The sequence below is a fragment of the Heterodontus francisci genome, chromosome 7 (genome assembly GCF_036365525.1).
Source record: "Heterodontus francisci isolate sHetFra1 chromosome 7, sHetFra1.hap1, whole genome shotgun sequence".
NCBI classification, from domain to species: domain Eukaryota; kingdom Metazoa; phylum Chordata; class Chondrichthyes; order Heterodontiformes; family Heterodontidae; genus Heterodontus; species Heterodontus francisci.
The window spans coordinates 132,987,849-133,003,539 of NC_090377.1; the positions used below are offsets into that span (position 1 = coordinate 132,987,849).

At 44.0% G+C, this 15,691-nt stretch overlaps 1 protein-coding gene across 3 annotated transcripts in view; it reads right to left on the minus strand.

Moving 5' to 3' along the window:
• Nucleotides 1-15,691, minus strand: part of LOC137372331 (mitogen-activated protein kinase kinase kinase 13-like) — a 388,553-nt gene that overhangs the window by 12,841 nt on the left and 360,021 nt on the right. For all 3 annotated transcript variants that reach the window (XM_068036186.1, XM_068036183.1, XM_068036185.1), the window contains exons 12-13: nucleotides 9,586-9,656; nucleotides 1,358-1,661 (exon numbers count right to left, since the gene is read on the minus strand). In XM_068036186.1, coding sequence (XP_067892287.1) covers nucleotides 1,358-1,661; nucleotides 9,586-9,656 — 375 coding nt within the window. The remainder of the gene's footprint in view (nucleotides 1-1,357; nucleotides 1,662-9,585; nucleotides 9,657-15,691) is intronic.

The window sequence follows — 15,691 nt, forward strand, 5'->3', positions numbered from 1 at the left end:
AAGTCTTTGGCTGTGGGAGGAAACCGGAGTACCCAGCGAAAACCCACGCGGTCACAGGGAGAACTTGCAAACTCTGCATGGGCAGTACCCAGAATCGAACCTGGGTCGCTGGAGCTGTGAGGCTGCGGTGCTAACCACTTTGTATATTCAAACTGCTTGACAGGGACTAAGGAACATCTTCAAAGCTAAGAGGTATCAATTCCACCCATCCTACACCCAACCTAAAATATTCCAGAATTGAATGGGTTCTTCTGAAACAAAGAAGGTGTGAAGCAGCCACGTCCTGGCCCATTGTGCAGTCACCATGGGGGAGAGACCAAAGTGTTGCCTACCAGGAGGCGAGATGGAACACATCTCTACCTTAAAAAGCAACCTAGAGAGACAGAGAAAGATACCCATAAAACAGCATCCAAGAAGCTTGGTTCCAGTGAACAGGAAGGGACATGCCTCACTGTAGAACTCTACATCTACTCTAGACAGCACTGAATTAGAACTGATCCAATATCTCTAACTGAACTGTCAACCAAGAAAGAAGTCTTCAAACACCTCAGGCCTGCAACCGAGAACTTGACTTCCAAGAGAATGCACCAGGTTTACCTTGACCCTCCCCCCCACTAAAAATCACTTGCCCCTTTTCTATCTGTCTCTTCGTGTACGTGTGTGCGTGCGAGCAAATGCGTGAGTGGATGCGGTTGCGACAATTTCGGGTTAAGTCGTATTGATCAATAAACAATTGATTTTCTGTTTTTAAACCTCTAAGCAAACCTGTCGCTGTCTGTTTATTTGACAAATACTTTTGAATCACGTGGTGCATTCCAGATCATAACAACTCACTGTGTCAAATATTCTCATCTCTGGTTCTTTTACCTATTACCTTAAATCTGTGTCCCCTGGTTACTGACTTTTATGCCAGTGGAAACAGTTTCTCCTTATTTACTCTATCAAAACCTCTACTAAATCTCCCTTTAACTTTCTCTGCCCTAAGGAGAACAACCCCAGCTTCTCCAGTCTCTCCACATAACTGAAGTCCCTCCTTCCTGGTACCATTCTAGTAAATCTCCTCTGCACCCTCTTTAAGGCTTTAACATCCTTCCTGACGTGTGGTGCCCAGAATTGAACATAGTGCTGCAGTTGATCAGTGATTCATAAAGGTTTAGCATAACGTCCTTAATTTGGTACCAAATGCCTCTATTTATAAAGTCAAGGATCCTCTATGCTTTTTGTGACAACCTTCTAAACTTGTCCTGATACCTTCAAAGAGTTCTGTACATACATCCCCCAGGTCTCTCTGTTGCATCAGTCTCTGAAGACGAGCACTGGTGAGAATGGGCTCGGTGATTAACTATGGGAATCTCACCTCGTAGCAATGCTCTTCTGCACACAGTTTCCCGAGCGATATCTGAGTTTTCACCCTCCGGACCGCAGACTCTTTGTCAGACAGCCCATCTGACTGCATGGATATCTCGATGGGGATTTCCGGAGTGTGTGACAGCATATCGTCCAGTTTGTCCTCCAGACGGTCCTCGTTATTGTTGCTCAGTCCGTCTGGAGTGCCGCTGTGCGAATGGTCACTCGTGTTGCCTTCCTCCCCATCTGACACAGAGAAGTTCTCCGAGCTAAAGGTGGAGTACGACTGACAGCTGCTCATACAACGATGGGGCCTGCAGAATAGAGAGAGCAACACGGCCTCAGAAACCCAAGAGACACAAATTCACATTGCCTGCACCCTGCAAAATAACAAATAGAGAGGAGCAGCATGATGGACAAAAGCCTTTCACCTCTGGGATGTGTTCAGACAGACTGGGGATCAAAGTCTCTTTGTCTGCTGCTGTATGAGGCTAAAATGAAATGAGTTTAGACCATCTCATTCCAGTTTCTACTGGCTCCTGGACAGGAGTGAATCATTCCCTATTACCTAGTGTGTGACATTGAGACACACACAGACCTTACAGCAACAAACAAGAGTGATTATTCCCTGTTACCTGCTGTGCATTGTACACATACAGGAGCTGACTCTGAGACATGGGCTGTACTGTACCAGACAGTAGTGAATTGTTCCCTTTTCCTGCTGTGTATTCTACATATACACTGAGACACATATGAATTGGTATCAGTATCCACTAGCACCATGTGGTAATACTTAGCTAGGGTTGTAAACAGTTTGCTATCTGGCCTTCTCCCACATACCACAATGGACAGGCTGATGTGAATTTCATTGCCACCAACACAGATGGTCGTTTGTCTTCATAAATGATTCATGGGCAATATCTGAACGTTGTTTTGGGATTAAACTCTTTGATCCAGCTTTAAAAGTAACGCACTCATAGTCTCCTTGGCTCACTGGGTAAATGTATCTCTTCGTGTTGTAGTGAACCAACATACTATGAACAGAAGGAGGCCATTCAGCCCCTCGAGCCTGCTCCACCATTCACTAAGACCACAGCTAATCTGCACCTCAGTGCTATTTTCCTGCATTTGATCCATATCCCTGAATATCCTACCTAACAAAAATCCAATCTCAGTCTCAGAAATCTCAGCATCCACAGCCTCTTGGGGAAGAGAGTTCCAGATTCCACTGCCCTTTGTCTGAATAATCCTTCCTGATTTCACTCGTAAATGGCCTGGCACTAATTTTAAGATGTTCTCAATTCCCCCAACAGAGGTAATGTATCTACCCCGTTGAATCCCTTAATCATTGTAAACACTTCGGTTACATCACCCCACCTCCCCAACCATCTATGCTCACGGGAATCTGCAACCTATCCCCATAATTTAACCCTCGAAGCTCCAGTATCATTCTGGTGAATCTGCACAGCACTACCTCCAAGATCAATATATTCTTCTTGAGGCGCAGTGTCCAAAACTGAATGCAGTACATCAGATGTGACCTGACCAAGGCTCTGTACAACTGACACATAACTTCCACCCCTTTTATATTCCAATTCCCTTGGGATAAAACCCAACTTCCCATCAGCATTTCAATTATTTTTTGTGCCTTTCTACTAGCTTTTAGCGATCTGTGTACATGGACACCTAAATCCTTTTGCTCCTTCGCAGCTCCTAGTCTCGCACCATTAAGATAATATTCCAATCCATTCAGAAAATATCCAGATTTTGAAAAATGTATTCTTGGGATGTGAACGTCACTGGCAAGACCTGCATTTATTGCCCATCCCTATTTGCCCGTGAGTGAGTGGTAGTGAACTACCTACAACTGAGTGGCTTGCTAGGCCATTTCAGAGAGCAGTTACGAGTCGATCACATTACCGTGGGTCTGGAGTCACACATAGGCCAGACCAGGTAAGGACAGCGGATTTCCTCCCCTGAAGGATAATAGTGAATCAGGTGGTGTTTTACAGCAATTCAGTAGTTTCATAATCATTATTAATTAATTAAATGGAATTTAAATTCCCACCACTGCTGTGCTGGGATTTGAACTCAAGTCTCCAGAGTATTAGCCTAAGTCTCTAGATTACTAGTGCAGTAACACTACCACTATGCTACCATCCCCTAGCTTTTTTTTGGATCCAATGTGGATGATGTCGCACTCTCATATTGAACTTCATCTGCTATATTTTGCCCACTCACTTAATCTATGTCCCTTTGTAACTTCCTGCTCCCAGTGACACAAATTACTGTGCCTCCTAACTTAGTGTCATCTGAAAACTTTGACATAGAACTTTCTACTCTTTCATCCAAGTCATTGATATATATGGAGAAAAGCTGAGACAAGCAGATACACTTGTCACATCCTGCCTATGTTTGGTTTACCATTACTCTCTGTCTCCTACCTCCCAACCAACCTTTGACACCTTGATTTCTGTGCACCATATCAAATGCCTTTTGGAAATCCATAGAGACAACATCCATCGACATTCCCCTATCCACCATGTCGTAACCTTCTCAAAACATTGAACCAGATTAGTCATGCATGACCTGCCTTTCACAGATCCATGTTGGGACTCTGCGATCAACTCATACTTTCATGCTTAGCCGCTCTGTCCCCGATGATGGATCCAGTAACTTTCACGCAACTGATCTTAAACTGATGTGTGTATAGATTCCTGGGTTCTTCTTCCCTCTCTTCTTAAATAATGGAGTAACCTTTGCAATTTCACAATCACAGTTCCTAAATATAGAGCACTTTGGAAAATGATGACTTTAATACATCTGCAATTTCCACACCTAATTCTTTTAATACCCTGTGGTGGAAAACAATTGGTCCTAGAGATCTGTCTATCTTAAGGCCCTTTGTTTTCGTCCATATAATTTTTGTAACATATTAAATCCAGTAAGTTACTCCCCTTGACTTAGTTTTAGATTCCCTTATATTGCTGGTATTTCATCCTCTTCTTCTACCGTCAAATGTGCTCATTTAACAAATCCGCCATTTCTTTATTATCCATTATAGCTTCAACTGCAGATGTATTTAATGGGCCCATCTTCCTCTTTATCGCTCACTCTCTTTCAGTATATTTATGGAAGCTTTTGCTGTTCATGATGACAGATCTTGCAAGTTTTTTCATATTCCTTTTTGCACCTTTTATTATGGTCTTTGCAGCCTTTTGTTGCTTTTTATAGCACTCTCAGTTTGCTGAATTTCCACTTTGGGGCCAGCTTCAATCAGTCTGTACTCAGGTATCTAGCGTGAGAATTTAACTTACTCAAAATCCATTCACTTCCACAGGGTTAAAATCGGGCACATAGTCTGAGCCCAGGCAGCTGTTAGAACAGTAGAGTTGGCCTCAGGAGGGGTTCCTGCCTATGATCACTAAAAAAGTGACTCCTGTTGGAAAGTGTGCACGAATTGGGTGAGGATAGGGCTTAGCGCTGATGCCCATATAATTGAAAGGCCTTCAAATAATGATTGCCTATGGATGGTGTTCTTGAGGCCACTGGTGGAACTGTATCCCAGCTGGGCCACTTCCTGTAGAGACTCTGCTGCTCACAGCACCCACCTAGACACAGAGCAGCAAGAAGATTTCTTCAGCGAGGCACTGGATGAAGCCCCCCCAAGGCCACACAGAATGGCCATAAATTTGTGCTGGCATTCAACCTGGAGCCCACCCTGTGCAGCCACATGTCCTACAGGCCAGCTTCCCAGCTGCATTCTCTGGGTGTCCGGCAGAAAAATTTGGATTTTTCCTTCAGATGAAGGTGCTCAGCAGCATGAGCTCTAGGTGGGGCCCAGCAATTAGCACAAGGACAGCCCTAAATCTTCTGGCCTGCTAGAAGCTCACAACAGGGGCCTTGTCTGCAACCCCTGAACCTGCAAGGGCCTATGATGTGGACAACATAGTCCTTTCTCTTGGTCCCTGCTACCCATGAATCTAATGAGGTCTACTGGAGTCTGAGTGATGATGTGGGGCATTCTGGAGGGGGAGGGGAGGGGGGGGGAAGGGGTGGTAGGCATTGGTTAGAGTTATAGAGTGATACAAGCACTGAAACAGGCCCTTCAGCCCATTGAGTCTGTGCTGACCATCAACAACCCATTTACACTAATCCCATATTCCCTATCACATCCCCACAATTCTCCTACCACCTACATACACTAGGGGCAATTTACAATGGCCAATTTACCTATCAACCTGCAAGTCTTTGGCTGTGGGAGGAAATCAGAGCACCTGGCGGCAACCCACACAGTAACAGGGAGAACTTGCAAACTCCACACAGGCAGTACCCAGAATCAAACCTGGGTTGCTGGAGCTGTGGTGCTAACCACTGTGCCGTCCTTATACACAACTTATCAGAGGTGGGATTTGAACTCATACCTGCAAAGGAAACTGCCACCTGAATGCAGTGCTTTAGACCTCTTGGTCATCCTGACTACCCCAGCTGGTTGCCACAGCTGAGGAAGAGATGGGGGATCTATTAGACGGAGGATGAGGGAAGAGAAGGAATACTGTCAGTCCTGCCCTGGAAAGGATCTAGGAGAGACACCAAAAATACAAAAGGGAAAAACCCATACAATGAGAAAGGGTCCTCAGATTGTGGGATCCCAAGGTTGTCCCTGAGCAACTGAGGCTGAAAGAGTCGTGTGGAAGGCAGGGGTTTTGTTTCTTTTGTTGGGAAAAGAGAGAGCTGTTTCATTGGGATGAGCACCATGTAAACCAGGCTGGGACCATTTTCCTGGTGAATCAAATAAGTAGGGCAGTAGACAGAGCTTTAAACAAATGTGGGAATGGGGGTGGGAGGGTTCGGAAAAGGACAAGTTCTAAAGCAGCAAAGAGAAATGTGAAGGCTGTACAGGAGAGTGGCAATTTGGGCAAAATTAGAGAGGATCAAGAAGGGGCAGAGAATTTAGCAAAGGTAATAAGGCATTAGTGACTAAGGTGGAAGCAGGAAAACATAGAAAAATCATTATTCTATATTTGAATGCACAAAGCATTCACAACAAAATAGGTGAATTAATAGCAGAGAGTGAAATTAATGGCTATGATCAAATAGCCCTTAGATAGACATGGTTGCAGCTTGACCAAGGGTGGGAATTAAATATTACAGGATACTTGACTTTTAGAAGAGATAGACACGATGAAAAAGGAGGAGAGGTCGCCTTGACAATAAATGACTGAGATCGAGACAGTAGAAAAAGACGATTGTAGCTCAGAAAATCAAGATGTAGAATCAGTTTGTGTGGAGCTAAGAAACGACAAGGAGCAAAAAATATTGGTGGAAGTATTTTATAGGCCCCTAATATTAATTGTAGTGTCAGGTAGAGTATAAATCAGGAAATTAGAGGTACATGTAACAAGGGTAGTATAGTAATCATGGGGAACTTTAATTTTCATATAGACTGGGCACACCAAATTTGCAGTAATAGCGTGGAGAACAATTTCATGGAATGCATGCAAGACAGTTTTCTAGATCAGTATGTCAAGGAACCAACTGGGGAATAGGCTATTTTAGATGTAGCATTGTGAAATGTGATTAAAAAGCTTGTAGTAAAGGAGCTTCCAGGGCAGAGAATTTTATATTGCATTTGAGAGTGGTTTCGTTAAGTCTGAAACTAGGGTTTTAATTCGGAATTAAGCAAACTACATAAGTATGAGGGGCAATTTGGCTAAAGTAGTTTGCGAAACTGGATTAAAAGATATAATGGTGAACAGGCAGTGGTAAACATTTAAAGAATAATTCATAATTTGCAGTGATTATATATTCCCATAAGGAATAAAAACACCATGGGAAAAGTGGCCTGACTGTGGCTAACAAGAGAACTTAAGGGTAGTATTAGATTAAAGGAAGAGACTTATAACGTTGTCAGAAAGAGGAGTAAGCCTGAGGATTGGAAGGATTTAAAAATTCAGCAAAGAATGATCAAGAAAGTGGTGCAGTGGTTAGCACCCCAGCCTCACAGCTCTAGTGACCTGGGTACTGCCTGTCTGGACTTTGCAAGTTCTCCCTGTGACTGTGTGGGTTTCCTCCCACATGCTAAAGACATGTGGGTTGATAGGTAAATTGGCCATTGTAAATTGCCCCTAGTGTAGGTAGATGGCAGGAGAATTGAGGGAAGGTGGAGATGGGAGAGGGAAATGGGATCAGCAAAATGGGTGGTTGATGGTGGGCCGGAGGGCCTGTTTTGGTTCTCGCTCTCTCTCTCTCTTGCTATGGCTCTAAGTTGATAAAGAAAGAGAATATAAGAGTAAACTAATTAGAGACATTAAAAAAATTGCAATAGCTTCCATTGGGATGTAAAAAGGAAGATATCAGCAAAAGTAAATGTGGGTCCCTTAGACGCAGAGAAAGGAGAAATTATAATGGGGAATAAGGAAATGACAGATACAGTAAACAAATATTTCTCGCAGAATTCCCAAGATTCTAGAACAGTCCCCATGGATTGGAAGGTAGCGAACGTAATCCTGCTATTCAAGGAAGGAAAGAGAGAGAAAACAGGGACGTGCAGGCCAGTTAACCTGACATCAGTAGCAGGGAAAATGCTAGAATCTAAGGAAGTGATAACAGTCAACTCAGAAAATCATGATATGATTGTGAAGAGTCAACATGAATTTATGAAAAGGAAATTGTGCTTGACAAATCTGTTAAGAGGTTTTTGAGGATGTAACTAGTAGGATAGATAAGGGGGAACCAGTGGATGTAGTGTATTTAGATTGTCAGAAAGCATTTAATAAGGTCCCACACAAGAGGTTATTACACAAAATTAGAGCTCATAGAATTGAGGGTAATATGGATGGATTACGGATTTGTTATAACACACAGAAAACAGACAGTAGTAATAAACTGGTTGGCTGACTGTAATTGGTGGTGTACCGCAGGAATCAATGCTTGTGTCTCAGCTATTTACGATGTATATCAATGACTTAGGTGAGGGGACTGAGTGTAATGTATCCAAGTTTGCTGATGATACAAAGTTAGGTAGGAAAGTAAGCTGCGATTAGGACACAAAGAGACAGCAAAAGGATTTAGACAGGCTAAGTGCGTAGGTAAGAACATGGCAGATGCAATATAATGTGGAGAAGTGTGAAGTTATCCACTTCGGGAGGAAAAACAGCAAAGCAGAATGTTGTTTAAATGGTGAGAGTCTGGGAAATGTTGGTATTCAGAGTCCTTGTACACGAATCACAGGAAGTTAACATTCATATACAGCAAGCAATTAGTAAAGCAAATATATGTTAGCCTTTATTTCAAAAGAATTGGAGTATAAGTGTAAAGCAGTCTTACTGCATTTGTGCAGGGCCTTGGTAAATTCTTAAAGGGGCTCCCCTGGCTGGGGAGTGTAGAAATAGGGGTCGCAGTCTCAGAATGAGGGTTGAGCATTTAGGACAGAGATGAGGAGAAATTTCTTCACTCAAAGGGTTGCAAACTTTTGAAATTCTCTATCCCAGAAAGCTGTGGATGCTCTGTCATTGAGTATATTCAACTCAGAGATCGCTAGATTTTTGATGACGAAGGGAATTAAGGAATATGGAGGTAGAGTGGGAAGGTGTAGCTGAGGCTGAAGATCAGCCATGATCTTATTGAATGACGCAGCAGGCTAGAGAGGTCGAATGGCCTGCTCCAGCTCCTATTTCTTATGTTCCTACGTTCTATCCTCACTCGACATCCATCCAGACTCACTGCATGGCAATCTGGAACAAATACCCCAATTAACACAGAGATCAATATTGGTGTTCCCACTTCTACCTCATCTGAGCTCAGCTAACTGAATACAGAACAAGAATTGGAACCCTGGGCTGTGAAAACTTGCTATTTCATTAGGGGAAACTTAGGATCCTCGGGTAAAGGATATACTGACTGGACCCCAGCTATATACTTGAAAAGGAAATCATTTCAGGTCTATGGGGAAAGTGCTGAGGACATGGGACTAATTGAATAACTCTGTCAAAGAGCTGGCACAGGATCGCTGGGCCAAATGACCTCTTTCTTTGCAGTACGATTCTATGATTGCATTTTACAACTTATTGTAACACTGCAGACCAGGCTTCAGCATAGCTTGCTCTATGTTTTTCATTGCTGAGTGGAGCCCATTCACAAGGCCTTGTGCTCAAACCTATGCCTCACGTTCTGCATTGCTATGTAACGCTCGGAAGGGGAGGAAATTTCGGAGCATGGCTGAATTTGACGTCTTACCTCTGTCTGCGGGGAAACTCCACTTCACTGTCCACTTCTCCCTCCTCTTCCTCGGAGGAGTCGTCTCCATTCTGTGGCCAACAGAAAACAATGTGTCCCATACAGCACATACACTGAAGACACAGGCTTCTTACTTTGATTACATCAGCAAAAATCCTCACATTCCTAGCCACGCTTGGTTTGTTGTCCTGCTTAATTCAATGCAGTGCTGCACAAACGGGTACTCTGTTGGGGCAGCCTCACTCTAGCACTGAGTGGCCATTGGTCCAGAGATGAAAATCCTGCTTCATCTAGCAGTAAGTTTGCAATCACAATCAGAGATCCCACAGGATGAAATTGGCATTGCTCTGAAGTTGCGGCTAATTCACGGTGCAGCCGGAGATTTACATTGTATCTAACCGGCCCAGCTCTGCCCCTGCCTCAGCTCACTTGCTCCTGACTTGACGATTCCAATGCATTCCTGACTGGCCTCCCATAAACTTGAGCCGATCCAAAATTCTGCTGCTCAGATCCTAACTCGCACCACGTCCTATTTACCCATCAGTCCTGTGCTCACTGACCCACATTGGCTCCCAGTCGAGCAATCTCAATTTTAAAATCCTCATACTCGTTTTCAAATCTGTCCATGCCCTCTCCCCTCCCTATCTCTGTAACCTCCTCCAGCCCTACAACCCTCTGAGATCTCTGCACTCCTTAAATTCTGGTCTCTTGCACATGCCCGATTTTAATTTGCTCCTCTACTGGCGGCCGTACCTACAGCTGCCGGGTGCTAAGCTCGGAAATTCCCTCCCTAAACCTCTCCACCTCTCTTCCCCTGTAAGATGCTTCTTAAAACTACCTCTTTCACCTATCGAAATTTCTCCTTAGGCGGCTTGGTGTCAGGTTTTGTTTGATAACGCTGCTGTGAAGTCATAGAGTCATAACAGCACAGAAGGAGGCCGTTTGGTCCATTGAGTCCATACTGGCTCTCTGTAGAGCAATCCAATCAGTCCCACTCACCAACTCTATCCCCGTAGACCTGCAAGATTATTTCCCTCAAGTGCCCATCCAGTTTCCTTTTGAAATCATTAATCGTCTCCAACACCCTTGTAGGCAGCGAGTTCCAGTCATTACCACTCGTCGCATAAAAATGTTCTTCCACACATTCCCCCTGCATCTCTTGCCCAAAATACTTCAATCTGCGTCCCCTAGTCCTTGCACCATCAGCTCATGGGAACAGTTTTCCTTTGTCTAAACCTGTCATCGTTTTGTTCACCTCTATTAAATCTCCCCTCATTCTCCTTTGCTCCAAGGAGAACAACCCCAACTTCTCTAACCTAACCTTGTAGCTGAAATCCCTCATCCCTGGAACTATTCTGGTAAATCTCTTCTGCACCCTTTCAAGGATCCTCACATCCTTCCTAAAATGCGATGACCAGAACTGTATGTAATTCTCTAGTTGTGGCCTAACCAGAGCTTTATAAAGGTTCAGCATAACTTCCCTGCTTTTGTACTCAATGCCTCTATTTATGAAGCCCAAGATTCCACATGTTTTGCTAACTACTCTCTCAATATGTCCTGCCACCTTCAAAGATCGATGCACATGAACCCTTAAGTCTTTCTGTCTCTGCAAACTCATTAGAACTGTGCCATTTAGTATATTGCCTCTCTTTATCCCTTCTGCCAAAATGCATTACCTCACACTTCTCTGTATTCAATTCCATCTGCCACCTGTCTGCCCATTCTGCGAGCCTATCTCTGTCCTGTTGCAGTCGGTATCATCCTCACTGTTTGCCACACCTCCAAGTTTGGTATTATCGACAATTTTTGAAATTTTACTCTGTTTTCCAATATCTAAGTCATTTATTTATATCAAAAAAGCAGTGGTCTTAGCACCGACGCTTGGGGAACACCACTGTCTACCATCCTCCAATCTGAAAAACAGCCATTTACTATGATTCTCTTTTCTGTCCCCAAGCCAATTTTTTTTTTATCCAAGCTGACACTGACCCTCCTATTCCATGAGCCTCAATTTTGTTAACTAGCCTTTTATGTGGTACTTTGTCAAAGGCTTTCTTAAAATCCATATAGACAACATCCATTACTTTCCCTTCATCACCCCTCTCTGTTTCTTCATCAAAAATGAAATTAGATTAGTCAAGTGCGATCTGCCTTTTACAATTCCGTGCTGGCTTTCCTTAATTCACTCAAACCTCTCCAAGTGCCTGTTGATTCTTTCCCTGATTATTGTTTCTAAAACCTTACCCACCACTGATGTTAAACTGACTGGCCTATAGTTGCTAGGACTGTTCTTATACCCTTTCTTGAATAAGAGTGTTGTTACATTTGATATTGGAATAAGAGTAAAATTTCAAAAAATGTCACACTCCAGTTCTCTGGCACCTCCCCCGATTCCAGGGAAGATTGGAAGATTATGGCAAGCCCTTCTGCTATCTCCATCCCCACATTCTTTAGCAACCTGGGATGCAAGCCAACTCTACCAGGTGACTTATCGACTCTAAGCATAGCCAGCCTTTCCAGTACATCCTGCCGATCAATTTTCATTTCATCCATTACTTCTACCATCTCCGCGTCTAACTATACTTTGTCAACGTCCTCTTCCTTAGTAAACACCAATACAAAGTACTCACTAAGTATTTTAGCTGTGCCCTGCGCCTATCAGCATATATCACCCTCTTTGTCCCTAATAGGTCCCACCCCACCACTGATTGCTCGCTTACGATTTACATGCCGAAAGAAGATTTTTGGGTTCCCTTTTATGTTAACTGCCATTCTATTCTCTCTTCACCAGCCTTATTTTCCTCTTCACTTCCCCTTTCAACTTATTGTATTTGTCCTGGTTCTCGCTTGAAGAATTCACCTGACATGCATCATACACCCTCCTTTTTGTTTCATCATATTCTCTATCTCCTTCACCATCCAAGGAGCCCTGGCTTTGATTCTCTTACCTTTTGCCCTTTTTGGAAGGTATCTGGCCTGTACCTGAAACATCTCCTCCTTAAAGATCACCCATTGCTCCGTTAGTTTATCCTGTCGTTCTTTGGATCCATTTTATCCTGGCTGGATCCCTTCTCATCCCATTGAAGACAGCCCTCTTCCAATTTAGAAGTTCTACTTTAGATTGTTCCTTGCTCTTCTTCATTGTTAAGCCAAACCTTATGATGCAATGATCACTCTTACCCAAGTGCTCCCCCACAGACACTTGGCTCACTTGGCCTACCTCATTCTCCAGCACCAGATCCAGCAATGCCTCCTTCCTAGTTGGACCGAGAACATACTAGTCAAGGAAGTTCTCCTGAACGCATTTCAGAAATTTCTCTCCCTCTTTACTCTAAAATTATCCCAATCTATATTTGGGTAATTAAAGTCCCCCAATATCACCACTCTATAGTTCTTGCACATCTCTGTGATTTTCCTGCAGATTTGCTCCTCTATCTCTCTCTCACTGTTTGGAGGCCTATAGAATACCCACGGTAGCGTGATCATACCTTTCTTGCTTCTCAACTCTAACCAAACAGATTCTGACTTTGTCCCCTCAAGGACATCCCCTCTTTCCAACACTACAGTGCCTTCCCTATTCAGGACTGCCACCCCATCTCCCTTTTTTCCTTCTCTATCTTTTCTGAACACTTTATATCCTTGTATATTAAGTGCCCAGTCTTCACCATTTTTAAGCCATGTTTCCGTTATTGCTACTACATCATATTCCCACACTGTTATTTGTGCTTGTAGCTCACCGACCTTATTCACCGCACTTTGTACATTTACACGCATGCATTGTAAACCTATCTTTGTATTCCTCGAGGCCCTTATCAGTTTAATATGGTACTACTTCCTTCTCTAGTACTGTCCAACACTCACGCTTTATGCTCCTTATTCCTCTTTTCTACTTCTATATGCTGGTGTCCACCTGTCTTAAAGGTGCTATATAAACGTAAGCTATAATGTTTGTATTGAACCCATATTGGGAGTGTTTGAATCCTGTGGCTTCCCATACTGGAGTGGCCAGGTTCTGCTCCAAGAATTGGGCTTCTCTCCTGCGTTGGTATGTGTTTTGCCCACCGCCCCTCCAACCCCATGCCCCCTATTATGGTAATGAGCTCCTTCCCAGGGATTGTTTGGTGTGCCTCTGACGCTCTACCCGATTTGGGCTGTTACTTGATTCACACTGAGACTTGTGCGGTACACAGTCCTGCCAAGCCGTGTCCTTCTCACAGTTAGCAGCTGGCGTAGAAATATACTCTGCTGATAAAACAGTCCTCCAACTGACCCCATCAGCAATCAGTGAGATGAGCAGAGCATTGCGTAACATCAAATGATAGCACACGATGGAATCGCAAGCCAATCCCAGCACAACAAGTATCAGGAGACTGACACACTCTCACAAGGCTGTCTGAATCTGTGTTGGTGCATGATTCAAGAGAAATGTAAGGAATCTGTCACATGATAACATTTCATGAAGCATTTCCATTGGATCCCATTTCTCATCTCCAGCCTCCAATCCCTCTCATTCACACCCCTCCTCGACTCTCTCCACTTCATCAATATTACCGTGATTACTCCTCCTCTCAGCTTTCATCACTTGTTTCTTCTAAGCTTCAAATATAACACCCTCCTCCACATTTTCCAAACCAAGGCCATGATATTCATGGGGAGGCAGGGAGGGTTGGGAAAAATCCGGTGAGGCCGGGAATACGGAGGTTCTGACAAATTTAAGGGCAAGACCTCATTACCTTTTTTTTTGCTGCAAATCCTGCCTGGCTGCTGGCCAGATTTTCAATTTTTAAACCCCGTCCCTCTCCTGCTCATCATGGCAGGGGTTAATATCGAACACCAAGATTCATGATCCATCTCCTTATCAATCTTTTCCAGGACTTTAAAACTGTGGAACTCCTCACCTCCCTTGATCCTCACATCCTAGTGCAACATTGGTGTCAGACAATCACTCTGCTCTGTTCAAACCTAGTGCTGCCTGCACCATGAGCATTGGCCCTCACTGTATAAAACATCTGGTACATCAATATCCACTCGCAGTATTATGCCCCCAACTGGCAAGTGCTGGTCTTGTACTGATGTCCCCATCTTGCAAGAGATCAGATCCTGAGCTCAGCTGTTATGCCTTCACTGTACAATCGCTCAGTGCTTTCTGAATGGTTTATGGCACATTTCCCAGGGAATGATGGCCATTTAAAGCCTTTCTTTTGCTGAGAAGGTCGTATCGAACTTTGAACAAGAAAAGTCTAACCAGCTCCCTTGCTGAGTGAGCGAGCAGAGACACTGCCAGAAGCTCTCCATTCGGTGCTCAATTAGTGGATATTGGCTGTCACAGCACTCAGGTCTGACTGTCTCTCTCTGCCTGTCTCCCTGTCTCTGTCTCTCTCTCAATTATCTCTCTTCCAGTCACTCTATCACCGTCTCTTTCTCTCTGTTAAAGGCCCTATATGAATACAAGTTGTTGGCTCTCTTTCTCTTCCTTCCTCTTGCTCGCTCAAGGACAGCTTTCTGCACTGCCTTTCCGCACACAGCTGGGTGGAGGTCAGTTATTTACTTCTAGCCAGGTTGCGTTGGCTCTGCCTGATCAATCCCAAGATTCCTCTGGTGCTGGTGGCCCTTTCTTTAAAGAATAATTACAGTTTCAAAGGATGAAGCCAGTACTGACACTGCCTCTGACCCGCACCCACCCTGTCAATAATCTTCTGAATGTCCACCCTCCTCACCGATACACACTAAAGGAATTCAGGCCATGACAGATTAGATTGTTTCACTTAAAGACTAGTAGAAATCTGGAACTCTCTCTCCCTAAAGGCTGGGGATTCTGGTGCTCAATTGCGGCTTTCAATACGAGATTTTTTTTATTTAGAGATACAGCACTGAAACAGGCCCTTCAGCCGACTGAGTCTGTGCCGAACATCAACCACCCATTTATACTAACCCTACAGTAATCCCATATTTCCTACCTACACTAGGGGCAATTTACAATAGCCAATTTACCTATCACCTGTAAGTCTTTGGCTGTGTGAGGAAACCGGAGCACCCGGTGAAAACCCACACGGTCACAGGGAGAACTTGCAAACTACACACAGGTAGCACCCAGAATCGAACCCGG